We start from the raw sequence: 26,837 nt of genomic DNA, 5'->3' as shown, positions 1-26,837 counted from the left end.
GATAGTTTTATCGTTAATTTATTTGTATAACGAAATCACAATACTAATATTAACAAAATGTAGAGTGTTGATTTTCTTATAAGCGTGGAGTTTTTTGTGTTTAACATTGCAGGCGATTCTTGAAACACTAGCCAAATTTCTTTGCGATAATACAATTTATCAAACATAATTTTTTAAAACTGTCTATATAGTGTAACCTGTTCATGATGCGGGGTAGGTATCGTTTAATGTGTTACCACACATTTCACAATCCGTGCGATCCGAATGATTAACGTACGTACATTGGGCACACTGCCTGGATGTCCACCTGACGTCCATAGATTTAGACGCCACTTTCGTGTCCCTCGTATCATTAGTTTTACTACATACGGAACAAATTGGATTAGCGATGGGATTTCGTATCGTGCAATACGGACACACCCAACCGCATTCTGTCAAGCTACGACTCCCAAACCTGCTACTACTGGCAGCAGGAACCACTTCGGCCCCTTTGGAAAGTTTCCGCGCTATAGGGGCAGAATGGCTGCTTATTACAGGCTGATTTACAGCTAACCTATCGAACCTCACATCTACACGGTCATTTATTTGTAGCTTCTCGCCGCCGCCGCCGCCTATATCCCGCTCCTCTGGAGACACAACTAGGTTTCCGCCGGAACAGGAAGGTGGTAATTGCGCATGAGCGTAAGTTGTCGCCTGGTGAATCGGCTTGCTATAAGAAGATGGCATTTTAGTCTCAGGACAACCAGCCCGAGATAACATGTCAGATCTGTGGCTAACGTTTTGAAAACTACTGCCACCAACATAACCAGAGTCTCGATAAGACGAGCTCTCCTTCTTCATTAGCCGCTTCATCGCTTCACCCTTTTCCTTTCGAACATCCTGCTGCATCATATGGTTCGTCGATTGCTCGGCTTGTAATATATCCCCTCGCTGTCCCCAATTATATTCCTCGCCGTACCGTTTTCTCAAACTATCCGTGACAAACGACCATTCCTCGGAGCCTTTTTTCGGGGAAGGTGCCGGCTCTTCCACTTTCTTCTTCTCTTTGCTCACTAACTTTAAACTCGCCATCAGATGGTCATCCAACGTCCCCTCCTCGAAATTGGGACTGATTTGATCGTATTCCTTGTGTCCATCGGCGTCATCGTCAATGAAAGGAATATCGTGGTGACCAGGCCGCTCCTCCGACGGAGAAAACGTCACAGAATTGTGATCCACCTCTGTATCGTCTAGTTTTGAATGAGTTTTTGCGTGCGCGTCCTTTCTTGATCCGGCCAATAAAGAGACGAACTCGTCTTCACTCCCGCAATATTTTTGTCTCAAGGTAAAGATTTCATACGGTCGTTTAGGCGTTTCGATTCTATTCCGTATTCTGGACACTAGAATGCACTCGACGGAAGCTAAGATGCATTCAAATCCTACGGATAATACAACATCTTGATTAAGCCTCCTATTTAACACTAATGTATCCCCGTTTTCCACATAGCCGATTAATTTAAAAACCTCCTCTGATTTCTTTAAATGCGATTCGATTTTCGTTTGATAAAATCCACAATATTTCTGGAAAAAAAATATGTCATAAAATATTAAAAATAGATCAGCCTTTAAGCGGATGAAAACTAGTCCTGTGTTATCAATATAAATTATTCCACAAAATTATGCACCGGAATCAAATTACTGTATGCACATTTCATGATAGGCTAACCATTAATAATTATACTGTAAAAATGTACATCCTTTTTGGCATAATTACATGCAGCTAAATTCATATGTGTTGTCTACCAAAATTTTCAGACAACGTTTCATTCAGATATGTACTTACTCGTATTCTTTTGAATTCTGGTTTCCATGAATTTTTCCATATCGTAATTAAAAAAAATTCTAAGGTTTCAAATGCTTCCGAAGCTTTAGTTAAATCAAAATCACTTTCGCTGGAACTAAAATTCAAAATCTTATGAAACTCGTGAAAGGAAAATTTTTCCTCTGGTTTACAGAGGCTTAGAAACTCCACCAAGATAGAAAACAAAGACTGTAGTATGGATCGGGTGGGCCGGGGCGCATCCTCTTCTTTCCTATAATTAATGTAGATATGCTGAGCTTGATATCGTTTCTCCATCTCTTGTTTTTAAATTTTTCCTCGTTACTCCATCCCCCTTGAAATCAGATATGAATGTCTGAAAAAGAGAAAAAAAAATTGAGAATTATTTTCACAAAATTAAAAAAAAAAAGCACATTGACCTAGGTTAATTTTGGGAGACATGTCCTAAAGTTTTTGTTTTCCTGTTTTCCGTTTTCAATTTTCGATGTATCCCGCTCTGACAGAAGGATATATTAAGAGAGAATTTGTTGCTTACTTATAATTTTTTTTTCTAAATCAGGAACGAAAACGAGTTCATTAAAAACGATTTAAATTTTTTTTCTCTCTACTCGTGCTCTCTTTTCTATCGATGTGTATGCCGTTGTGACACATTTAGCGATTAGTGAATGGTATACAATTGACATGGTTATTATTATTCTAGCGGAGTGCGTAATCCTCTGTAAAGTTCCACATTTCCAGAAAATAAACACTACTCCCTTTCGCCGTACCAGGTAAAGACACACACGTGAAACGAAACTAAAAAATGGACGGCCATTCTTCGAAAACGTACAAGTTATCGTGTCTTCTTTTTTTAAAATTTACGTTGTACATTTATGACACATTTATCGTTTTTATAAGAAAAGGGAGTAAAATAGTCAAAATTGTTTATAACTGACGTGGAATTTTCCAAAATTTGAATTTAAACGATTAATTTAAGTTACCCGATCATAAATTTAGTCCGAAATGGGTATATTTCGTAATTACATTAATTTTACCACGATTGCTACTTATGTGTATTCATAAATAGCAGTTGAGTAACTAAAAAGCCCTCTCGCATAATGGGGTTACCACAAGATTTCAAACCAGGATGTTTATCTTTCAAGAAATCTGATATTGGTATAGTGACCCAGATCAAAAGCAAACAACTCTTCCTTGTTCATTGTACGTACACATACAATAAAAAAATAAACATGTAATTGGACAGTTTTACATAAAGGGGACTAGCATGTGTCAAAATGTGTGCCTGGTTGGGATTTATATCTAAGATAAATAATGATCAAAATTTGATATCCACTGATAGCAGCACTTGCATTTCATTAAAATTCGTTACTATTCAATACAGAATTAAATAAAGTCACGTTTTTGTCCATTGTTTAAAAAACCGCTCTCTCTCTCTCTCTCTCTTCTCTCTCTCTCAGAGCGATAATCATACTTATATCAATTTACTTAATTTTTTTATCACCATTATCTATATACACCCGTACATATTGCTACATATTGCTACTATCCAATTTAGATATAATTGAAATGTAATTTACATGTTTTGAACATATCTACATATATCTGGAACAAAATATGTCCACAGTTCATTGTTGAATAGTAAGTCAAAGTTATAAAAATGAAACAGGAACAATTATGAAGGATTTTCCTGTAATGTAACTATAATAATCACTGCATTCTATAATATTTATTTTTGAGCATAGTTCTTTGCAGTTTTAAATTGTTATAACCTCTGCAATAATACAGTCCTCAGCTGAATAATATAGTTTGATGTACATGAAAGGAGGAAAAGCATTTATTTCTGTATCTTCAAATATTAAAGATTTTACTTTGATTTTTAACTTATTCAGTAAATCAACATACCAAGCCAAGGTCTCAAAATTTCATCAATGTTGTTTCCTGATAAGACTTTTACGCCTGTTAAGATCATTAGGCCTAAAAAAAAAGTTGTGTGATTAGGGTAACCTGACCTAACCTACAAAAATGCCCCGATCCTACCATTTTAAGATGTCTGTTTTCATCCGGTTGTGAATTTGATATTATTTCTATTAGAAAATCCGTTTTTAAATATCACACAAACAAACATTCTTAGGATTCATGAAAAAAAAAATATGATAAAAATAAAAAAATCCCTACCTACCTAACCTAATTTTTTCATCAGCGTTACCCTAAACACACAATTTTTTATAGGCCTTATCAACCCAAATTACAAAAATACATGTGCAGTTAATGTTACTGTTAGTTTTTACCCTTATATGTGTTATTTTAAAATTTTTAAAACTTTTTGGTGGTAAGGTGGCAATGTCCCAGCAATAACCCTTGTGTGATATTTATGTACCGGTAGCTATCACTTTCAGAATAAAACCAATCTTAAACTGTATAAGGAAATTCACTCTGAATGAAACTCTTAATATCTAAAACTTTGGAAACCCTAATTCACAAATAACACCTTCTAGTTTCATTCATGAGAATCTCACACCATCTGGCATTAAAAAATGAGATAAATGTTGCTTTTACTGAACGTAAATGTACATCTATCCTTTATATTTATTATATAATAACTGGCAGTTGGTTAAAAAATGGTTAACCTGGTTGGTAAAATAAAATGGAAGGCAGCACAACTCATTATATATGACAATATACTCATATCTGCCTTGAATCGTGGACTAAACAGAATTCTGTGATAAAGACTGCAGCAATGAAATTGAATCAAGTAATTGGGATGAATAGACAATAATGCAGGGTTGTTTTCAGCAAGTGTAGTACACAGTTTTTCTTACTTCTGAGCAACAAAGCTCAGGTGATGACTCCAAGGAAGGGAGTGCTATAGTAACATTTTATGACTTCCTATTGACCAGTCCCTGAATTGAACTTGAAATTTTTAATAAACATAAAGTCTGTTTCTCTGAGAAATATTAAAATCAGCTTTGATCTAACAAATGAAAGATTTTTTTTTTTAACTTTTTTTTTTCTAAAGAGATTAATGTTTCAAAAATAGAGAAAAATAACACTCAGTGGTTAAATGAATAACAAATGCAAAAAGATATACAAATAAAAAGATAAACTACCGTATTAGTCTGTAGCACATGTATATGAAACCATCCAGTACTTGAAAGTATTCTAAGCTTAGTTTTTTTTTAACATTCGTTACATCTATAAAGTCTAGATAAATGAAAAAGAATGGGAATAAAGATTAGCAGAAATTGTAATAAGTTTTACCATAACGTAGAAAGCCTAATGAAAGTCTGGAAGGAAAAGACCTAAGCACACAAATTGTCAATGTGAATAGATGTAAAAACAAGTTCATTATTAAGAGGGAAAAATATCTATGTCATTTCAATATTCTCGTACACATCAAAACATTTTTAAAAATAAATTAAGGGTCTTCTTATATAAAGTGGGGATACATGTAAAAACATAATTTTATATTAGCCATTTTATTGCTCCATAGCTGAGAAGATAAAGATGTAAGTACATTATAAATTTAATTTACTAATTTATTACATTTACATTTGTATTTGCATGAAATGCTCTTTCCATATAAAATAGTTTTTTGTTATTTGTAACTTACTGGGGTTTTTTTTCAACACCAATGCCCCCTTGTAGCACACTTTCAGATTTGCACAAAATATGGATGTTTATTCAAATATTGTGTAACAACCTTTAAAAGTTTACAAATTAAGTTTTACAAAGATTTAAATCTCATATGTGAAAGTACATGTATATTACCAAAGAAATGAATTTCAAAAGACATTTTACATTTTATCTAGACTAAGCATTGTACTTATGTATATCAAAATAATGGATGACTGAAAGACATTTGCAACGATCACATGAAAATTATAATAATGTTTTGCCATATCATCATCATGCAGCAATTTTGTATAAATTGGAACAAGATTGCAAAATATAAAATGATTAATGCATGTTTTTAATTTCCTATACACCGTAGTTTGGACCATCTTTAGAAATTATTTCATGGATTTCTCTGTGGCTAACAGTAAATCTTAAACTTTACATTGACTGTTTCTCTTCTCTTCAACTTCTCTTGAAGAGAAGAAAAGCATAATATTTACCCTTGTTTTGCAAAGATGTCCGACTCCCGATAAATTATCTCCCCCTACAGACCCAAAGGTTACACACTTACTAAAGAAGGGCATACAAACAGGTTGTTTTTTTACAAATCGCCTTACTACCTTGCATCATTTATTTACTGTGCAATATTTCAATGTCATTGATTCATGGTACAAGAAAATTTAAAAAATCCTTTAAAACATTAAATCCGGTTTCACCTAATATTTAATGGGTGCATGTGTGTATGCATCATGAATTCATTTGTTTCTTGAGCTCAGAGCAATATCTTGATCCACCTATGTATATATTGTGTTGTGTTCACAATGATTTGGGTGATTAATCAGATAGGAATTTATACTTACCGTACAAACATCTTGCCAACTCAATGGTAATGAGAATAAACAAACGATGGCTCACTTTCAATAGAAACTCTTGTGAAAGCCCTATTGAAAGTCTTTCATTTACCTTACAAACCATGATTGATAGATTATAAGGTTGACATTTTATCAAATTCATGAAGGAAGTTTTCTTAATCTAAATTATGGATTTTCCATTTAAACCCCAGAAAGCTGTCATTTTGGGCAAATTCTAAGATTTGTATTATCTTGCTTTATGTCTTTGTTTATAAAATGCACAAATTATCTCGTTTGCTAAGAAGTGAATACAAACTTCCTGTACTTGTGTTAAACCTGTATGTTTACATTTTGATCTTCTGTTCCCTTCACAGAACCCCGATATTTAAAATTTCCAAAGAGGTATACATTGCATGCATGTTGCAGACAGCTAAATGTCGTTACCTGCAAGATTTATTCATATATAAAATATAACACGATAAAAATAATAAGCATGTAACATTAACGAAATCTTATCCAAATATTTCATCAAAGCTATCGTCAGCTGAAGAAGACAGGAGGCTCTCGAAAGGATACACGTTTTACACAACTCCAAGTTAACATGGTTAATGCTCGTTTATTAATCATTCATATCCCAGAAATTTTCAGTTTTAATCGTTTAGTAATGTTAAGTGTGTATAATTATGTCTAGAAAATAAACATACCTCATTTGAAAGTTTTCTGTTACCGAAAATGAAAACAACATCGTATTCATGGTTTTTTCTTTGGAAATTCAGACGTGGGGAATACCCCTACAATGAAATATTGTTAGCTCGTACATGAAATGTGTCGTAGGGGCATTTTTCTTCTTCGATTTTCAATTTATTGTCCTTGGGCTGTATAACTCATTAGAATACAAGGTTTTGTACATAAATATAAAAATTTGTAATGTGCAGTAGGTGAGTGGACATAAGAAAAAATAATGCACACAACATAAAATATACATTATATATAATACATGTATTAGCTGTAGTAGCTTACAACTGAAGTATCATTTCAATGCTGAGCTCTCATTTTGAGGGCGCTAGACAATTATTTACCTAAATTATTCAGTTCCTTTATATTGTTAACACTTAAAAGTTTAACTAACTTAAAAACACTTGATTTTTTTGTTGTTGAAAAAAGTCTTTATATATATATTTCTTTCGTGATTCGATCAGCGTAAAAGAGACACATCAATATAGTGGAGCTCATCGATATCTTCTAAATCTTTTTTATTATACAAAGATTGCTGTATCATAGATACATGTGTATTCCCTTCGTTATGTGTCTACGTAGCTGCAGGTCTGTAGCTCCTGGTCTGAAAAAATTCGTATGGACGACCTGGGAGCTATACAGTGCCTCCCATAGTAAAACTCTGCAATTTACGACGCACAAAAAATTGCGCTAGATTTGGACTGATTAACCTTATTTGCACACAAATTCTGTGAAAACATTTAGTACCATTAAATTTTTCAGGAAATTTACTTCTGATATTACCACTTTACTTGCCTCAGACTTTCTCTTAAACAGGTCTAGGCAACCTCCGTTTTTGGAGGATAGATTTTATCCTCCGTTTTTGGAGGATAGATGTATGCGCCCCCTGGTGGATCTTTTCAGATGAAGGGCAATTAACTCTGTTTTTACAAAGGGAGTTAACTATGAATAAAATATAATTATTATACTATAAAAATATCACCTTATTTAGCTATTAATAATTATAATTATTGATAATATTTAATAAATATTTAAGTTTAAATAATTGCAGGGCTGATTTTAAAGAAAAATATTTTATGTGAAGACTCTCACATTTTTTTTCAATATTGTGGATAATTGATATCTATAAATGGTATCATTTTGATTAATAAAATTTAACAATGTCTTTTTGTGTGAAGGGATTAAATTTAAATGATACTTAATAACATGTGAATTAATTAGAATAAGAGCTACAAAGTTCCTAAGGTATATGCAAACATTTACTTTGTACATGTACAATATAGCAGATCAAGATATCTATTGTGTGTCTCTAAACGTGAATGAACTAATTAATGTTTTAATGAGTAATAAACATCACTATTTTGTGATTTTTATTAAATGAAACATGTAAATAGTCTATGTCATTTGTAAAACTGAACACAGGAAGTACACACTTTCAAAGCATATTGTGAAAATACTATACATAGAATTTCAAATCGCCGCATACAATCATTAGTTTATTCCCTTAACTTTAATTCCCATATGGTCTGGTGCTTGCATTTTCTCATTAAAGATATGCACGAAGCCTTTGAAATATACCCATGCTATCCTCCAAAAATGGAGGATAATTTCACCCACAATGCAAAGTGACTTTCCATATATGGTAAAAATCAGCAGCCATCTTGAAATTGAGCTATCCTCCAAAAACGGAGGTTGCCTAGACCTGTTAAACATGCTAACCGACCTCGGAAAACGAAGTATATTAATTTACGTCGAGATCGAGAGTCGCCATTTTCACGTGTAAAAATCTTGCGCAATTTTTTGTGCGTCGTAAATTGCAGATTTTTACTCAATCGCAGCTTCTCGGGCCTTTCCGGCAAGCTCAGAAAAACACCTCGAATGTATTAACATTACCGGATGTTAGAATTTTATACAAAATGGAGTCGCTTCCCATTAGAATAAGTATCGACCTGACAGCCTTATACATGTATGTCGTTTCTGTGGTATATTTTAGGATACATCATTGACTTTAAATGAAGTTAAGCTCACATCTCAACAGATCGTAAAATGCATTGTATTGATATTAAGATTTTTAAAAAGGGGGGTTGTAATGGATGCCTATGTAATACATTCGAGGTGTTTTTCCGAGCTTGCCGGAAAGGCCCGAGAAGCTGCAATTGATTTTTGGGAGTTGATTTAATCAACTCTCCTATGCAGTCACTCTGGCAAACCGAAAGTGAAACAGTGTTTGGACCTAAGCACAAATCATCACCGCTGACAAGACTTAGTTCTCGAAAATAATCGATAAATTCGCTGTAATGAATTATGAAGCACTGTTTTTCAAGGAAACTTATTTATAAATACAGTGAAAATAGTCAGATTATAAATGGTAGTAACAATTTAGATATTTTTTGTAGTGGTATGTATTCCTACGCTAGAGATTACTACAGTCTCGTTCAACCAGACGATCGGTCGTGTCCGTAAATTTTCGACAAGCAGAGAATCTCTCTTGCTTGTCGGAGATTAACGGAGAAAGCCGAGCGTCTGGTTGAACGAAACTAGTTTCCAGTATTGCTTAGATCCATACAATTTTTCAGAAATATTTCGATTACTGATACATACATGTACCTTAATGGAATCAATAGTATCTTTAAATATCACACGACATGATTCATATGGGTTTTATCGAAATTATTTTCGGAAAAGTCCGAGTATTCATATTATAAAAATGTGCGTAATTCAAATACAAACATGTATAAGCAGAGACATAAACATTTATGTCTCTGGTATAAGAAAATACTTGCCATGCAAAATAACGTATCGTTGATTCTAAAATAAATAATAATGGATAAAATCAAAAAATCAACTCCCGTCAGTACTTTGATTACTATGGGAGGCACTGTAGCTCCCAGGTCGTCCATTCGATTTTTTTTCAGACCGGGAGATACAGACATGCAGCTAGTGTCTATGTAGTGTCGGTAATAATATTCAAATAAAATGAGCTATTTAAGTTGTGATTTTTCTGGATGCCTTTTTCAGAAACAACAAACGTGCAATTTCAGACAATTTGTCTAGAAAATATTTCATCACAATATTAAAATTCATTTATTCCCATGGGCCAATGTGCTCACCGGAGATTCCAATTTTAGTGAAAACATTGTCAACTGATGCCGTGTAAACAAGACGGGGAATTAATTTTATTTTAAATGAAAGGACTATATATGGTTTGAGCCTAAAATGGCCCCCTAAAATGAACATTGTCATTTTACTGTAATTCTTTGTTTTATTTGTACAGATATACATTTGAAGTTTTTTCATAATTTTCATTTTGATTTTAATGCCCACAATTTAAAAATATGACATCATAAAGTTTACCTTTTCCCGCCATTTTCTCATTTTTAGCACAAAACGGCTTGTTTTAAGGCAGTTTTTCTTTAAGGAAACATTGAGCGACTGCTTGAACAAACAAAATATTTTCACCAAAGATGTATCTCTCCAATACTTATAAGTGACAAAAAGTTCGTTTTTGTTCAAAGAGTCGCTCTATATTTCCCATTCGAAAAAAGATAAGAAAAATGTCAATTTTTGATTGATTTTGATTGAATAATAAAAATAGAGTCACTTCTGACGTCATATACTGCATATAAATCAAATAAATTGGTGAAAAACATATTTCATGTCAACTCTTTTATAAAATAACACAACAAAGTAATGTGCCTGAATAATTTTAAAAATATCGAATTTTGGGGGCCAAATTTGACTAATATCAGATATAGTTCTTTATATATATACATGTATATATTTTTATTGGGATATGATTGTGCAAATATGTTTGTTCATATACAGGTTTAAATAGTCTGAGAGGGATATAAGGCCCAACCTCCTAGGTGTCACCGATCTACACGTACTATGGAAGTTGGACTCTTGACACATGAACAATTAAAAAGCTTGGTTTGAGGATAGTGTCCTTTCCGATATATTTCATTTTATCAAATAAAATATACAACATGACTAAAATGAAATATATCGGAAAGGACAATAGGCTTGGGTATCTGATTCTCAAATGTTTGTGCGCTAATCATGTAGATATATGTATTTTAATCAGATTGAGGAGCAAGAAGATATAAAAAGATGTGGATTTGTAAAGTTTCAGAAATATTTGGGACATATATGGAGAGCAGAGTCATGCACCAGATGCAAGTACAATTTATAGCTCAACACGCCATTTATATGTCGAAGTGTTTTATTTCCGCCCCGCCGATATCATATCGGACGATGTAACGTAGCGGCCCACCATGCAAATGTTACGCTAGACAGACAGACCAATCAACATCTTTATTGGACCGGTCATTTGACTTTCGCGTCGTTTTGTTGGATATTTTTTTTGGGGGGGGGGCATTAACATAGTTTTTATAAGATAACTAGTACAACAAATAGTATCATTCAGTAGATTTTTACAAAACGAACAAAAAAAATAAATGAATAAAGATATGGTTTGATGGTAGGATTTGGGATATTTCATTAGAAAACAAGCAATAAATAGATTACTAAAATGGTTCCTACATGTGATCATAATTTGCTTCAAGAAAGGGGGTTAGGGTATTTAGGGAATGCCATAAACTTAGGGTTTAAAGACTCCTGAAGTTAGGTTTGATCGTATTTTTATTGTATTATATACCAAGCAAACATTTACGGCGTATTTTCTTTAATATATTTAATAAACATAATATACTTGCATTTACTGTTTAAAATGAAAGCTGCATGCTCCGATTATTTCACTCTTACGGTATTGCGTGATCAAATAATTTTCCATACAAATCAATTAGCTTAGAAAGTTGTATACTTTCTCCTATTAACACCAACAAAATCAGTCTCCTTTCAAAGTTAGAAATATTCAAAATTTAGATATTCTTTATTGGCATACAGTAAAACAAACCAAACTGTATGTACTTTCATCAACTCATATGTCAGATTTAGGAAAATAGAAAAACAGCGATCCTTGCGTTAAGTCAACTGTGGATTATCCGAATTAAAGCTACGGTAGTTCAATTTTAAAAACTTGACTAATGTTCTCTTCTCGAGTTAACGCTAATGTACATGTATCTCTCAATTAAATATCTAGTATCAAATTAAAAAGCAGCAAAAAATATATTAAGGTACATTTACGTAACATTTATCGAGATTCTATTCATGTAATTATACAAATATCACAGACAATCAATGGACGGATATAACTGATGCTAGTATAATTCTGGGACGTTGGATTTTAAACTTGACCGCGGATATGTTCATTGGTCCATATTGAGTCACTTTTTAAGTCACGTGGTAGAAGATAAACTTTCATCAGGCGAGTCGTCCGTGCAGCAAATAAAACACGTGAACGGGATGTAGAGGAAGCCGCTGACGAAACAGAGAGCGTAGGACCAGGAGAGGCTGTATAGGCTGGTGGAGTCCTCGTCTTGGGAGGCTCCGCCATAGATGATTCCAGCAAGTATGATGCAAAAAGCTGAAAGAAAGGTGGATAATATTCACAAATGTTAATAATTATTGATGATTAAAGGAAACACGTTATCATATGTAAATAGCACTTTGGTTACATCGATGTATTTTTATTAATTATGTACCATTATTCATAATTTTTGTTGTATAGTTGTATGTCAATATTGAGAATAACAAACGATGATTTTCATAGTTTTCTGTCCTACAATTCTGATATAATTTCATAATTTTTCAGGCTTCATTAGTGGTGTACAGAGAATGAGGTGCTCTTGTACTTCTTATACTCAGATAAGGCTTAAGCCTCCGACTTCAGGCTGCATTCTGTGTGGGAAACTCGGAAATATTCTCATAACCCCTGCTGTTGCCTAAATTACAATGTATCCTGACATATTTAACCTTCATTTTTAGTTGGCAGGAATTTTTTTCACTATGATACTTTTTTCACAATCATAAGTTATATACAGCATAGCAGTTCATTATGGAAGATTTTTAAATATACGATTTTGCCTTAAATATAGCAATTTAGCAAACAAAACGCATAAACGCAAATATCATAATTACATGAGTCTTTATTATCTTTCACGCCATCATTAAAATAGTCAGGTTTTGTCAGGGATATAAGGAAAATAGTTAGTATGCGATAAGAAATGGTATATTTGACTATTTGAAAATTATATTTTTTCTGATACAATCATGTATATAGCCATATACATGCCTGTATATTTAAAAGACAGCCATTGAATCTCTTAGATGCGTGGCCTAGTGGTAACGCGGGGTCTTATTGATTTTGTGGTCGTTGGATCGATTCCAGGTAGTGACTATTTTTTCAAATATTAATAATCGATGCATGATAAGACTAGTTTAAATTACACGTATCTAATCGGCGGGATTTTTTATTCAAATTATTCTGTTTAATTCAGCCTGAGTATGATCAGAACCAATATGAACATATCTCTTCAATAACACTAAACAAGTATTATATAAATATATATATATATATATATATATATATATATATATATATATATATATATATATATATATATATATATATATATATATATATATATATATATATATATATACTTGTTTAGTGTTATTGAAGAGATATGTTCATATTGGTTCTGATCATACTCAGGCTGAATTAAACAGAATAATTTGAATAAAAAATCCCGCCGATTAGATACGTGTAATTTATATCTATAACTGTACACTTATATTCATTGCAATCACGGTTCAGAATACATGTACAAACTGATATTTTACATAAAGTTTTATATATTCATTTTTTGATGCAGGTTTCCCGAATTTATGACAAATCAGTTGTTACTTGCACCATTATAAAAGCAGTATCGAAAATCATATTGCAACAGGTACATGAAACTATATTTGGTAACAGGTACTTTTCGTTCAGACACAGGTGTAGGCGAAATAATGGGAAAAGGCGCTTTTATAATGCCTCTTTTATCTTATCGTGGCTTACCTTAGTATCCCCGTGGAAGATTATTTGAACAAACTGAAATCTACACTTTTGAGGATGCATCCAAGCAACTTTTAACTTTCTGACCAAATACTAGTTGTTTTTGAAGATTCATAATTAAATACAGCATTTTTAATAAATCTAAACTATATCCCCATGAAAGAGGGAGGGCCATTTCATTTTAACAGCCTCCAAATGCTTTGAGCAAATTTCAAACTGGCTTCTAAAGAAGATGAATATGTGAAATATTTATGACAACAACGAAAGACAACGTAAAATATTGATCAGAAAAGTCATTTGAGTCATAGGTAACCTAATCATTTGACTAAGCTTGATATCCCTATGTATAAGTTGTGTATAAAACCTTCATTTTTCGGTTGAAGATCGAATGGAATGTGTTTTAGGAAAAAGATACACGAATAACAACTTCAGGTTAACATGTCATAAAACTCTGAATTAATCGATAGATATTTGTATTGATCGATGTACCTGATATTCCACTCAGCACACCTGCTAAACATTTTGAAAAAGAATAACTTTTCTTGAAAATTCCAGTAAGTACAGCCAAAATGCAACCGCCTTGCGGAAGTAAGCTCATGACCAGAAAGGCTCTAGTGGCGTTCACAAAAGCTGGAAGCAAAATACACATTCATCAGCGTTCAAATTAAAAAAAAATACTTATCGTTTAAAATAACAGCATGTATTGTTGCGTATTCATGATCCCTGTAAACATTGATGGGGGACAACTTACGCTCTATGTACATGAGATCGTTGATGTATCCACAGCAAGTGGCTCCAAGAGACTTATAACAGAATCGCCACAACCCTTGACTTCTGGACTCATACCCAGACACGACGATAGACGACTCTAGCCAGTGATCGGAGCAAAACCCAGCCAAGAAGAATCCAATAATCACAATTTGTAACCCAAAGGACCAGGTAAGGCCGCAAGGGGCGCACCCCCAGGCCAGAATTGATTCTTTAACCTTGTCCTTGACTGTCATCTTTGAGTATCCTCGGAGATTTGTATATAGGCGGATTACATCCTTAGTTTTTGTTTCGGTTTATCACAAGGAACACCCGTTTATAGTGCATGCCACACACTCTGTGGATCAATTTAAATATCCGGAACGCTAGACAACTGGCAGTCTTCTAATTATGACGATAAATTTGATCGATTCGTTCAGCATAATCGATAGACCAGGAAGTATGGGTTAGGAACGGTTCTCGGAAGAGAGAAAGGTATGTGTTTTCATGGACCTTGCAGTAAAGGTATGCTTCAGTTTACGTGCCGTTTTGAACCGTATATGAAGAGGCGAAGAGTTGAGGGCAATACATACTTATCGCGCGTTTCATTGCTTATCTTTGTGCATACAATAGGGTTGAATTTATGGGTATTTAACACACACAGGCACCCGATATCTTACCTTGTAACTGGCAATCATGCGTTATATATTTCAATGCACATATATACCTTGTGATTACCATTGTTTATATTAGAGAAAAGCTATGTATTATTGTAGAAATTATCTAAACAGACTAGACGTTACGGTTGGAATTTCATGCGGAATATAGCGCCACATTTCCCCTAATGAGTCAAACAACCCAGACAAGAGAATGACCGTGACGGGGGAACTAGCCGCTTCTATAGACACGTTTTGTGATTCGCCCAAAGGAAGTCGAGCTTGCTTCTTTATCACAATTCTCGCATGCTTTCTCCACACCTTCCTGTCCTATGGCACAGACAACTGGGTGGAACTGTCGGAGGGACCAACAGAGAGCAACCAAGGACTCTGGAACCACTGTAGCAAGACCATCAGTAACACAGACATCACTTGCCGTCAATCAGTCACCAATTTTATGGAGTATAGTAATCAAGGCGTACCAGGTAAGCTTGAAAGACTTTTAAGATCAATAATTGGGCTTGAAAGAAGATTTAACGATGATGTTTTGTGTTCATCTTCATTTGATCTGTTGGCTATTTATTCTATTTTTATTTATTTTTGTCAATTTTGATGAAAGCATTATTTTTCAACTTTACTAATGCAAGGAGAATAAGGTGCATGGTTATTGGTTAATCACATAATCAATATTCCGTGTAAACAAGTTTTACCTTTCTTTCTTTCTTTTTATATTCAACTTTGTTTTTCAGCATGGCTTCATGCCACACGATTTTTTCAAAGTGCTGGTCTCCTAATGTCTCTGACTTCTGTTGTGTCGTCAATTTTCTGTACGTTCGTTAGGAAAACCTTCAAAAAGAGGGACGCGCAAGTTGCTGCGGCGGTGATGAATTTTGTTGCAGGTAAAATTATTCGTTAAAACTCATATCTCAACTGATTTCAAAAAATGCATTATTCTATTTAAACAGTTGGCCGTTTCTTTTCATTTCAGCTGGCAGTATGTTAATAGGAAGCAGTATTTACGGTGGCCAATACCGATATGTAACTTGGCTGAAGGGCTACTATCTGTCCTGGTCTTTTGCTTTCTCAATTTTAGCCGGAGTTGCTCATTTGGTCGCTGGATCTATATATATGTTTGCCCCTGCGGATTTAGGTATTAAATTTAGTAAATTAAATTCACATAGAAATTTTTAATCTGTTACGTCAATTCTTAAACAGTGTTTAACGTTTGTTGAAGATGATTGTGCAACTTAATTGTTTTATTTGTTGAATGTTTTGCATTGATTATGATGTAGATCTGAAATGCTTTAAAACAAACTGATTTTTATTAATTCTTTATATTGATACAATGTTTGGGAGGTGTTAATAACACTGCATGGTGCATGTGTATGTCTATGGCAAACGTTTGTTTTGGCGTATTGATTCAATTCGCATGATCATTCTTGCCTTACAAAAATATTCCTTGCTAATCTAAAGTTTTCTTCTCAAACCAGGAAATAATATTTGAAATTCAAAAATATGTTTTATTTTTTTCTGGGACGTTCCAGCCTCCATTCAACCAACACCAAACCAACTTCAACCACCCGGTGCAAATGTGAACAACCATAATGCGTATAGAGCAGAACCTTCAGCCCCTCCTCCTGATCCGGCTTACTATATTCCACCGCCTGGTGGTGGATATCATCCACAATATCCGCCCAGCAGCTTCACCAATCCACCATATCCTCCCAGCAACACCAGTCCACAATATCCTGCAAGCACCAGTCAACGACATCCACTGAACAGTGGTCAAAATCCCTCGTCCACCCAGAATGCTGGAAATGATACCCAAAACGACAACGATACCTGCGTTGTTTGTTTGGACCGTCGTTCGGAAATTTTACTTCGACCATGCAATCATTTCAATTTATGTGAAGTATGTTCCAGGTCCCTGAATCAATGCCCAACATGCCGGGGTGCTATCCAAGATAAAATAAAACCATTCCGGTAGCATACATATATATTGTTTACGTAAGTCACCGCTCATTGTGTCATTTACTAGTATTACCTGTGGAGTTTTACACGTACATGTATTTGTAAACGTTTGAGTGTTCGGTATGGATTTTAATTTTTTTCCAAAAAGAAGTGTTTGGTTCCTATGGAGGATTTTGGTTCCTATGGGTTAACCCAATTTCGGTAACTTTACAACGCGAGTTCATGTTTTTAAAGAAATATTCAGACAATTCCCCCTTCATAACCCCTTCTCTGCGCATGAGGTTGGTTTACAAATAAAGCTGCCGTCCGGAACAGTTAAAAAAAAAAAACCTCATAGCTACTACTTTACATTTTCTATGGTTAAATTTTTTACTTTTACGTAGCCAAAAAAAATCAATAACTTCATTTTGAATTTTGAATTATAATAGCATTTCGATTCAATAGAACCTCATAATTTTTTAAAGGCGTTAGATTGGCACCGGACGTTGAATGATACTTACAATGCTTTCAACAAAAATTGACCGCTTGGAAAGACATGTTATAAGATTGAGAAAAAATGTAAGCGATCATATGGTGTTATATCTTACTTATTCGTCGTGTGCATTTTTATTGGATTAATCCTTAACCGACAAAGAGTTTAAAATTATCATTGCATCATTTTTATTTTATTTCTTTTGTCAATTTCCTCTTTCGATTTCTTTACCGAACCATATCATGGTTCAAGAACCATACCACGTCATATCGTGTTGGCGTTTAGACAGGCAGCTATATATACGCTCCTGATCAAATTGGAATAGAATATATGAATGTCATGTTTTAGAATATGAGTGGTATGTTCTCGAATGAAAAAATTATCGCATTGGAATGCACATTTTAAATAAGAATGACATTTCATAGGAATGATATCTTTTCTAATAACAACTTTTCGAAGTTTTGGAATATGACTAACAAGATCGTATAATACTGGAGCATTTTCCACATATAAGTTTTTGTATATATATAATACTCCTGGTATCATAGAGAATATAGTCATACTAGAACTTTTACACTCTTAAGTTGAACGCAGAGGTAAAGTCTTTCTAGTTTCACGTGAGTGGAATGACTCATTACGGACCTTTTTTCCGTGTGAAAAATAAAGCACGTGAATGGGATGCTGACGACACAGAGAGTGCATCACTAGTAGAAGCTGTATAGATTAGTGGACTACTTGCTTGCTCGTGGGTATCCTCCACAAATGATGACAGCTAGTGTGATGAAAGCGGCTGAAAGAAAGTTTGAACAAGGCTTTACTAAGTGATTAAGAGAAAAATTCAATAAACAACAGGCATTTTGGATATCAAAGTTCGATGACGAAAAAAGTGGAAAACCGAACCTTGATTTATTGAAAAGTAGATAAGGACAGGGCCATAAATTAAACATATAATGACGATTTGCATGATCTGGTTTTTTTTAAAAAAAGGATGACCAAAAAAGGGGAAAAAATAGAAGAAAAAATTCTTCTTGATTAAATAATGATTCATAAACATTACTCAGTATGACGCTTTATAACTTATGTGTCAAATGGGGAAAAAAATTATACTGTTTTTATCCAACAGCATGTAATTCATAGTTTTGTGATAAATATTTGAAGTGTTTCATATTTTGTCTGTGGTGAACATAGATCAGCTTATTCCAAGTGATCTTGTACTCTGTAACCAAACTCTCTGAGAGCTGGTTTATGGCACATCGTTCGAGGCTATGTGGGAATTTACCCGGGAAAATTACAGCAAATGGGTTCTGTACATCTTTTTCTCAAACGCATGACAGTTATTCATAGGGGCACCGACAAACAAGAACTCTACTCTATCGAGTAGAATAAGAAGTCGCATTTTATATATATATATATATATATATATATATATATATATATATATATATATATATATATATATATATATATATATATATATATATATATATATGTTTTTGCGCATCTTTTTAAAATCTGCATTCATATGCAATGTTAAGCTTATCATATGCAAGTTTGAATAATAAATAATTTTTACATTGTTCATTGACGTTTTTTAAAATACTTTTTTGTTGTATTTCTTATAACCATGCAAATGTTTCAATGTATTAAGAATTAGTTTAACTATCTGTTTGACAAAAAATAAATCGATTTATCGCTGTTTTTGGTCACCCGAGATCTGAATTATTTACCAAGCCCAAAGGGAGAGATGAACATTATACTTCATCGAATTGATTGAAAAAAAAACCCACCAATAATACTTTTATTATCTCAATTGCAAGCGTATATATTGTACAGTTACAAAATAAAACAGACACATCTAACTGAGAGTTATCATTCGAGGAAAACCTCATAACGTATACTGTAAACCAATTATTTTTCGCGACAACTTTATTTCGCGATTTATCCGAGATGAACTGGTTCGCGGCGACTAAGAAGATGGGTGAATAAGGCGTGTAAAATGCCCATATGAGGAATGATTAGATACTGCAAAATTAAAATATCATTACATCTGATATCTTTTATAAAAAATAATTAAAAACAACGTATATTTAACGTAACATCGGTTTGTAGCCCTTAAATATTTTAAATACGTGCAATAGGTTGATTTAAACTGGAGTATGCCTATCAAAACCTCCAGATAGTGTCATTTTTATAACTTCAATGCCTTTTCTTTCATAGAGTGGGTCTGAGCTCCATAATTTTATCATAGTCTAAATGCGGAATTCAAACCGCTTTTAATCAACAAAAATGTTGAGAGATGACCCATTATACTTTAAAAATGTCATTTTGTAGCCCAACAATTGAACGTTTTAGAAAAATAATACAAGTCCGTAAATTCGTGGCCAACGTCTTCTATAGAATTTAAACAATACACTTTGTTGTGAATGAAATGGCTCAGTGGTTAGAGCACCAGACTTTAGGTAACTTTATAGATTTTGGGTTTTTAGGTTGTTGGTTCGATACCACCAAAACAACAGGATTTATTATTTTTTTCTAATTGTTTTTTGAAATGTTTCAAACTGAATATAGTTAGAAATTACCCTTTTGTAAACTTGTATTATAACATTTAAAATATATTTAATTGAAACTAGAGGTACTGTGAGCAAGCTCACAATTGATACCCCCCGCTAAGAAAAATCATAACTCATATATTTTTTCTATTATAGAAAATATTGAATGAATCTATTTCATCGTCCATTTTCTATAAATAACAACTGCTCTATTTTTTAAAACTGTTAATGCTTATATGAGTACACAAACCAATTTCTATTCTTTAAATTCCATTTTAGTTCAAGTTAACTGTTAATGCATGAGGACATTTGCATCCTTATGTTAACAAACATGACTCGAATCAAACGAAATTCCACATGTCAAGCAGCCACTTAATTTAAACATTTTGAATAATTGGTATACTGAGCCCGATTTTTTTTTAACAATGACCTTGAACTTCCTCAATTGACCTTTGGTCAAGGTCATGACATACTCTCAGGTTATAAGCATTCTAGATGTGAATTAAGAACTTCCAATATTTGTCCATTAGAAAGATATGGACTGGACACGAGTTTTATACTTTTCTGCAAGTGACCTTGGCCTTGCCCAAATGACCTTGGGTCAAGGTCATGACAAACCTTTAGCTTATAAGCAATCTTTGTGTGAACTGAGAACTTCCAATGTTTATCCATAAGAAAGATATGGACTGGACAAGAATTTCGCATTTTTTTCTGCCATTGACCTTGTCCAAATGACCTTGGGTCAAGGTCATGACACACCCTTAGATCATAAGCAATCTTTGTGTGAAGTAAGAACTTCCAATGTTTCTCCATTAAAAAGATATGGACCGGACACGAATTTTGCAATTTTTTCTGTCAGTGACCTTGATCTTGCCCGAATGACCTTGGGTTAAGGTCAGGACACACTCTTAGGTCATTAGTAATCTTTGTGTGAAGTTAAAACTTCCAATGTTTCTCCATAAGAAGGATATGGACCGGACACGAATTTTGCACTTTTTCTGTTGGTGACCTTGACCTTGCCCGAATGACCTTGGTTCAAGGTCATAACACACCCTTAGGTCATAAGCATTCTTTGTGTGAAGTTAGAACTTCTAATGTTTCTCCATAGGAAAGATATGGACTGGACACGAATTTTGCACATTATCTGCCAGTGACCTTGACCTTGCCCAAATGACCTTGGTTCAAGGTCATGACACAGCCTTAGGTCATAAGCAATCTTTGTGTGAAGTAAGAACTTCTAATGTTTCTCCATAAGAAAGATATGGACCGGACACGAATCGAACAGACAGACGGACGGACGGACAGACGGACGGACGGACAAGGTGATTCCTATATACCCCCCAAACTTCGTTTGCGGGGGGTATAAAAATGTTAACTTTGAAATTGTATTTTACGACTAATCATTAAAAAACATTAAAATATTAAAACCCAAGTGCTATAGAGTTACCTAATCTCTGGTGCTCTAACCACTGAGCCATTTCATTTTACAACTAAATGCGTTGTTTAAATCCTATATGAAGCACTGGCCATGAATTTTTGGACTTGTATTATAAAATATGGAGCATTGAAGTTATTAAAATGACACTAATTGGAGGTTTTGACACGCATACCCCAGTTTAAATCAAACTATTACAGGTATCTAAAATATTTAAGGTTACAAACCAATGTTATGTTAAATATACATTGTTTTTAATTATTAGTAAAAAAAATCATCAGATTTAATGATATTTTAATTTTGCAGTATCTAATCACTCCTCATATGGGCATTTTACACGCCTTATTCACCCATCTTCTTTAAACTTTACAGTGTGTTACTCGAACCAAAACAGACTCTTTACTTTCTCATAATAATACATAAGAAAACCGTAAAAAATAGTTAAGAGCATGCACCCTTCTTTAAACAATGCAATCATGTTTCAGAAATGATATTTTAACGATCATAAAAAAATAATTTTGGAGTAGCATTCCACCTTCACAAATATTTACTATACCCTACCTATGACTGATTTATGACAAGTCTAGTTGAAATTCACCAGTTAGTTCCGAAAAGATCAATATGTGAAATATTTACAGCGACAACGAAGATAATGATAAACAACGAACAAATAATCAGAGAAGATTGTATTTGAATAAACATGATATTCTAATGCAAAAGATAAATAAATAATACCTGATTATATTTGTGGAAGTGGATTGAATACAATGTGTCAGAAGAAAAATGACAAACTAAATTTAATACCAAGCAAGGGACAAAACTATCCGAGTATAGATATTAATCAATGTACGATTTCTCAGTCAATACATGTACATCTGCGAAACGTTTCAACGATGAATATTTCCCAAATATAAAGCGGAACCGACTTGTAGTAGTAGACTCATGACCAGATAGGGTCTTGTGCCGTTCATCATCGTTTCAATTTACATAGCAAGTATTGCCGCGTATTTATGATCCTAGTTCATATGCTTAGAATGTCATATGATAATAATTTCATGAGTGGGCGTAACTATAAAATTTACAATATAACAACTTGTCATTGTTGTAAAATTTACGATCTACGTTATATTAGATCATTGATATATTCACAGCATGTGGCCCTAAAAGACTTGTGACATAAGCTCAACAACGTTTGACTTCCTCATTCATACTCAAACACAACGATAAACAACTCCAGCCAGTGATGGGAACAATACCAAACCAAGAAGAACCCAATAAGCACCATCAGGGACAGTAACGACCAGGTAAGGCCCCATCGAATGTCCCCCAGGCCAAAAGTAATTCTTTGACCTTGCCCTTGACTGTCATCTTTGAAGTAGAGACGGACTACCTCGGCTGGATCCGACAGTAGTGTTTTTGTTTCGCCTTATCGCACGGAATGCCCGTTTTTGAGTACCCTGCACGCTTTGGATCAAGTTTGTTTTAAAAATATAACTAATTTAAGTGCAATATCTTGCCAGAAATTGAATTTAAACTGTGGACTCCTAAATATGAAAATCAATTCAAACACCATTATCAACAGACTAGGAAGTTGGAAAAACCAATTGTTATCAGAAAAAGAATATATTAAGTTGTCTTTTTTTTTTAATAGATAAAGGCATCATATCGTTGATATTCCGTTTTGAAATATGTTTGAAGAGGGTAAAAGGTAAGACGAGGATTTACAATACTTTGCTGATTTATGTGCAGAGATTGCACACACATATCAAAACTACAATGTGACGTTTAACCATTCACTACATATTTGAATGTCATAACTGGTGTTTGTATTGTTTCTAATTATTTGGAGGAAAACCATATTTTGTTGCAGGACTTCTTTGAATAGACCAACGTTAAGACTGGAATTTCAAACAGAATTTCACATTTTTTTCTAATAAGTTAATTAACTATAACAGAGAATGACAGTGACGGAAAAACTAGCCGATTCTATAGACACATTTTGTGATTCCCCTAAAGAATGCCGAGCGTGCCTCTTACTCACAGCCATCGCATGGTTTCTCCATACCTTCCTGTCCTATGGCACAGACAGTTGGGTGGAACTGTCGGAGGGACCAACAGAGAGCAACCAAGGACTCTGGAACCACTGTAGCAAGTCGCTTAGTAACGCGGACATTACTTGCCGTGAATCAGTCAGTTACTTCCTGATGTATAGAAACCAAGACGTACCGGGTAAGCTTGAAAGGCTTGGTCAATAATTGTAACAAAAGTGATATAATGTTTTGTTTCCATCAGTGTTGTTAGTATTTTTTTTTTCAATTTCCTGACAATTTTGATTTAAATATTCTTTTTTCAATATCTCTAAGGCAATAAGTGAAGGATTCTTTTCGCATCTGACCAAACCTAATACAATCAAGTTTTAATATCTTTATAAATAAATTACTTATTTCTTCTTTTAGCATGGCTTCACGCTACCAGATTCTTTCAAAGTATTGGTCTCCTCATGTCTCTTGCGTCAGTCGTGTCGTCCATTTTCTGCACGTTCGTTATTATAACAGACAGAAAGAGAGACACCCAAGTTGCTGCAGTGGTAATAAATTTTGTAGCAGGTACATATATGTAACATTACACGCAAAACAAATTACGACTACATCTCTCTCACTTAAAAAGCGTAGTCAATATCGTTAATACAGTTTATTGATTATTCTTTAAGCAATCGTAATATCATATTTAAACAACTATTCATCAGCCATATTCTTTTTATTTCAGCCTGCAGTATGTTAATAGGAAGCAGTATTTACGGTGGTCAATACCGCTATGCAGGGTGGCTGAAGGGCTACTATCTGTCCTGGTCTTTTGCTTTCTCAATTATAGCCGGACTTGCTCATATAGTATCCGGATCTATATATATGTTTACATTACCGAATTCAGGTAATATATAACGTAATTTTAAAAAAAATGATTAAATTTTTATTTCTCTAAAAGAAGGTATTTCATGTCAAATCAATTTTAAAAATCCCGAGTTAGTTAAACAGTGTTTAACGTTTGTTTTAAGTAATTGTGCAAATAAATTGTCTGATTTATATACTTTTTTCATTTAATTGTTTTTCTTATGGAATCTATGTTCTTTATAACGTGCGGATATAAAATGCTTAAAGTTTATATATTCAAAGATTTGAAAAACCTTGAACACTGTTATGCCTCAATTTGCCAAAAGTCCGGTTCTACTGAACATGTACTAGCATATATACTAACAATAACAAAACTCTCTACAATTCAAATCTCTCTGTTTTATTTTGAAATTTGACTATTATACCGATATTTATTTTCTGTTTTGTTTTAGACTCCATTCAAACGATTTCAAATAATCAAACAACAAACCAATCTCAACCACCCGGTGAAATTGTTAATAACCGTGATGTTCATGTAAATATTCCGGTACCTTCAGCCCCGCCTGATGCGTATTTATACTATATCCCGCCGTCCAATGAAGAATATCATCCACGATATCCTCCCAGAGGTTCTATCAATACACCACAACATGCTAGTACCAATCGACGACAAAATACCGCCTCCACCCAGAACACTGGAACTGATACACATAACGATGACGATACCTGCATTGTTTGCTTCGATCATCGTGTAGAAATCCTACTTCGACCGTGCTATCATTTTAATCTATGTGAGGTTTGCTCTTTGCTCGTGACTCAGTGTCCAACATGCAGAGGTATCATCCAAGAAAAAATTAAGCCATACCGATAGCTTACATGTTGACTAGTTGCGTCGTTGATAAAGATTAATTTAGGTGCACCCCCTAATCTATATAAAAAAAAATAAGTGGTTTTCGAATGTGCCTAACAAGATAGTTGTACATAATAGTGCAACGTTTTACTCAGGTGACCTATAATTGCAATTGGTCTTCGTCCGTCGTCATGCGATGTGCGTCGTCCGTTTTGTGACTGCTTCTTAAGAATACAAAGCCAATTGTTACCATTTTTGGTGTGAAACATTTCTATGGTAAGAGGAATCAATTTGAAAACGGAAATTGAAATCCATGACTCTACCACCCCTGGGGCGCCAATTAGACGGGACCAAATATACAAAAAAGCTAAATTTTCAAAAATCTTCTTCTCCACTTTAGCTCGTGTGGGGAAAACTAAATGCATTGTAATGATGTCCATGACGCCCTCTACCAATACTGTAAAATTCATGGCTCTTGGGTCAGGAGTTCGGCCCCAGGGTGGGGCTAAAATAGTCATATATTAAAAGTGTACCAAATCTTAGAAAATCTTTTTCTCTACCTCCATACACATTTGAGAAAAACTAAATACATAGTTATGACTTTGGAAAAGAGAATGAATGGAGTTGTCTATCAAAATTAAAAATATCATGAAAGCATTTGGCAAGAGTTTGGGTAGGGGGTGTTACAATTAATGGAATTATCTTCCCTTGTTCATATTTAATTATCAATCGTTTTAAAATAATGTAATTAAGAAGTTAAAATATTAAAGGAGTTAAACAAGTTTTTTATTTGTTAAAAAAACAATCGGAACAGTTTAAAAAAAAAAGTTTTTGAATAAACAGTAGACCTGTTTTAAATAGATAAGTATAAATTGGCTATCCAAAAATACTGAAGAGAGTGGTAGCGTATCAGAACGTCTGATTTTAATCAGATTGGTGTACAATAATTTTTAATGAATGCCAGATGGTGTCATTGCATGAATGATTGATAACTGAACAGGTAAAACATTTGAATTGAAAAAGCAAAATAACTTATCGGTGTTTTAATATGTTTTTTGTATATATGTCCAAAGTGAGAGATTGTCTGCCTGGTCCCTGGCGATGGGAATGGGGATTGTTGTTGATTGTAATAAAACATGTACATGTATACCAGCCATCTTAGTTTATCTATAAAAATATATACATTTGTAAACATACAATAAAGCGCATTGAAGTGGTAAAAGTTTTCGTTCGAATGGAATGTTCAAAAGTTTGTATCGAACGTCATTTGTTACATAAGACACGCCCATTT

General features: G+C 33.8%; 4 protein-coding genes across 9 annotated transcripts; 2 read left to right on the top strand and 2 right to left on the bottom strand.

The window, feature by feature from the left end:
• On the bottom strand, positions 1 to 7,119 carry LOC105339886 (uncharacterized). 2 transcript variants are annotated; one of them, XM_020072075.3, is made up of 4 exons: positions 6,990 to 7,062; positions 3,722 to 3,793; positions 1,823 to 2,174; positions 1 to 1,560 (listed from the first exon to the last, which is right to left on the bottom strand). In XM_020072075.3, exons 3-4 carry the CDS (start codon positions 2,114 to 2,116, stop codon positions 202 to 204), a joined length of 1,653 nt encoding a protein of 550 aa, XP_019927634.3. In that variant the 5' UTR covers positions 2,117 to 2,174; positions 3,722 to 3,793; positions 6,990 to 7,062; the 3' UTR covers positions 1 to 201. The 2 variants fall into 2 exon arrangements, with proteins under 2 accessions (XP_019927634.3, XP_011443965.3); XM_011445663.4 differs by lacking the exon at positions 3,722 to 3,793 and having other exon boundaries at positions 6,990 to 7,119.
• A 4,773-nt stretch (positions 7,120 to 11,892) lies between these two features.
• LOC105339885 (uncharacterized) lies at positions 11,893 to 14,982 on the bottom strand. Its single transcript, XM_011445661.4, has 3 exons — positions 14,730 to 14,982; positions 14,468 to 14,608; positions 11,893 to 12,505 (listed from the first exon to the last, which is right to left on the bottom strand). The coding sequence occupies exons 1-3, from the start codon at positions 14,980 to 14,982 to the stop codon at positions 12,318 to 12,320; spliced, it is 582 nt and encodes a 193-aa protein (XP_011443963.3). The 3' UTR covers positions 11,893 to 12,317.
• A 100-nt stretch (positions 14,983 to 15,082) lies between these two features.
• Positions 15,083 to 18,797, top strand: LOC105339884 (uncharacterized). 2 transcript variants are annotated; one of them, XM_066079098.1, is made up of 5 exons: positions 15,083 to 15,220; positions 15,502 to 15,866; positions 16,131 to 16,280; positions 16,370 to 16,531; positions 16,926 to 18,797. In XM_066079098.1, exons 2-5 carry the CDS (start codon positions 15,596 to 15,598, stop codon positions 17,366 to 17,368), a joined length of 1,026 nt encoding a protein of 341 aa, XP_065935170.1. In that variant the 5' UTR covers positions 15,083 to 15,220; positions 15,502 to 15,595; the 3' UTR covers positions 17,369 to 18,797. The 2 variants fall into 2 exon arrangements, with proteins under 2 accessions (XP_065935170.1, XP_065935171.1); XM_066079099.1 differs by having other exon boundaries at positions 15,147 to 15,250.
• Positions 18,798 to 23,031: 4,234 nt separating this feature from the next.
• LOC105317106 (uncharacterized) lies at positions 23,032 to 26,693 on the top strand. Of its 4 annotated transcripts, none has more exons than XM_034481772.2 (6): positions 23,032 to 23,283; positions 23,460 to 23,516; positions 23,764 to 24,037; positions 24,265 to 24,414; positions 24,575 to 24,736; positions 25,149 to 26,693. In XM_034481772.2, the coding sequence occupies exons 3-6, from the start codon at positions 23,767 to 23,769 to the stop codon at positions 25,565 to 25,567; spliced, it is 1,002 nt and encodes a 333-aa protein (XP_034337663.2). In that variant the 5' UTR covers positions 23,032 to 23,283; positions 23,460 to 23,516; positions 23,764 to 23,766; the 3' UTR covers positions 25,568 to 26,693. The 4 variants fall into 4 exon arrangements, with proteins under 4 accessions (XP_034337663.2, XP_011411944.3, XP_034337665.2 ...); XM_011413642.4 differs by having other exon boundaries at positions 23,033 to 23,283; positions 23,679 to 24,037; XM_034481774.2 differs by having other exon boundaries at positions 23,045 to 23,112.
• The last annotated feature ends 144 nt before the right edge of the window (positions 26,694 to 26,837 follow it).

Source organism: Magallana gigas, chromosome 3 (assembly GCF_963853765.1).
Source record: "Magallana gigas chromosome 3, xbMagGiga1.1, whole genome shotgun sequence".
Classification (NCBI taxonomy): Eukaryota; Metazoa; Mollusca; class Bivalvia; order Ostreida; family Ostreidae; genus Magallana; species Magallana gigas.
The sequence above is the reverse complement of the archived record's forward strand: the minus strand, read 5'-3'. Positions and strand labels throughout refer to the sequence as shown.

What these genes read in the sequence shown, in the direction of transcription:
- LOC105317106 (XM_034481772.2), top strand. Translation starts at nt 23,767, where the DNA reads ATGACAGTGACGGAAAAACTAGCCGATTCTATAGACACATTTTGTGAT. An exon ending in TAGAAACCAAGACGTACCGG is followed by an intron (nt 24,038 to 24,264) that starts GTAAGCTTGAAA and finishes TTCTTCTTTTAG; the next exon opens with CATGGCTTCACGCTACCAGA. An exon ending in GTTTACATTACCGAATTCAG is followed by an intron (nt 24,737 to 25,148) that starts GTAATATATAAC and finishes GTTTTGTTTTAG; the next exon opens with ACTCCATTCAAACGATTTCA.
- LOC105339885 (XM_011445661.4), bottom strand. Translation starts at nt 14,982, where the DNA reads ATGACAGTCAAGGACAAGGTTAAAGAATCAATTCTGGCCTGGGGGTGC. An exon ending in CGATCTCATGTACATAGAGC is followed by an intron (nt 14,609 to 14,729) that starts GTAAGTTGTCCC and finishes TTTTGCTTCCAG; the next exon opens with CTTTTGTGAACGCCACTAGA. An exon ending in TGTGCTGAGTGGAATATCAG is followed by an intron (nt 12,506 to 14,467) that starts GTACATCGATCA and finishes CCTTTCTTTCAG; the next exon opens with CTTTTTGCATCATACTTGCT.
- LOC105339884 (XM_066079098.1), top strand. Translation starts at nt 15,596, where the DNA reads ATGACCGTGACGGGGGAACTAGCCGCTTCTATAGACACGTTTTGTGAT. An exon ending in TAGTAATCAAGGCGTACCAG is followed by an intron (nt 15,867 to 16,130) that starts GTAAGCTTGAAA and finishes TTTGTTTTTCAG; the next exon opens with CATGGCTTCATGCCACACGA. An exon ending in GTTTGCCCCTGCGGATTTAG is followed by an intron (nt 16,532 to 16,925) that starts GTATTAAATTTA and finishes GGGACGTTCCAG; the next exon opens with CCTCCATTCAACCAACACCA.
- LOC105339886 (XM_011445663.4), bottom strand. Translation starts at nt 2,116, where the DNA reads ATGGAGAAACGATATCAAGCTCAGCATATCTACATTAATTATAGGAAA. An exon ending in CAGAATTCAAAAGAATACGA is followed by an intron (nt 1,561 to 1,822) that starts GTAAGTACATAT and finishes TTTTTTTTCCAG; the next exon opens with AAATATTGTGGATTTTATCA.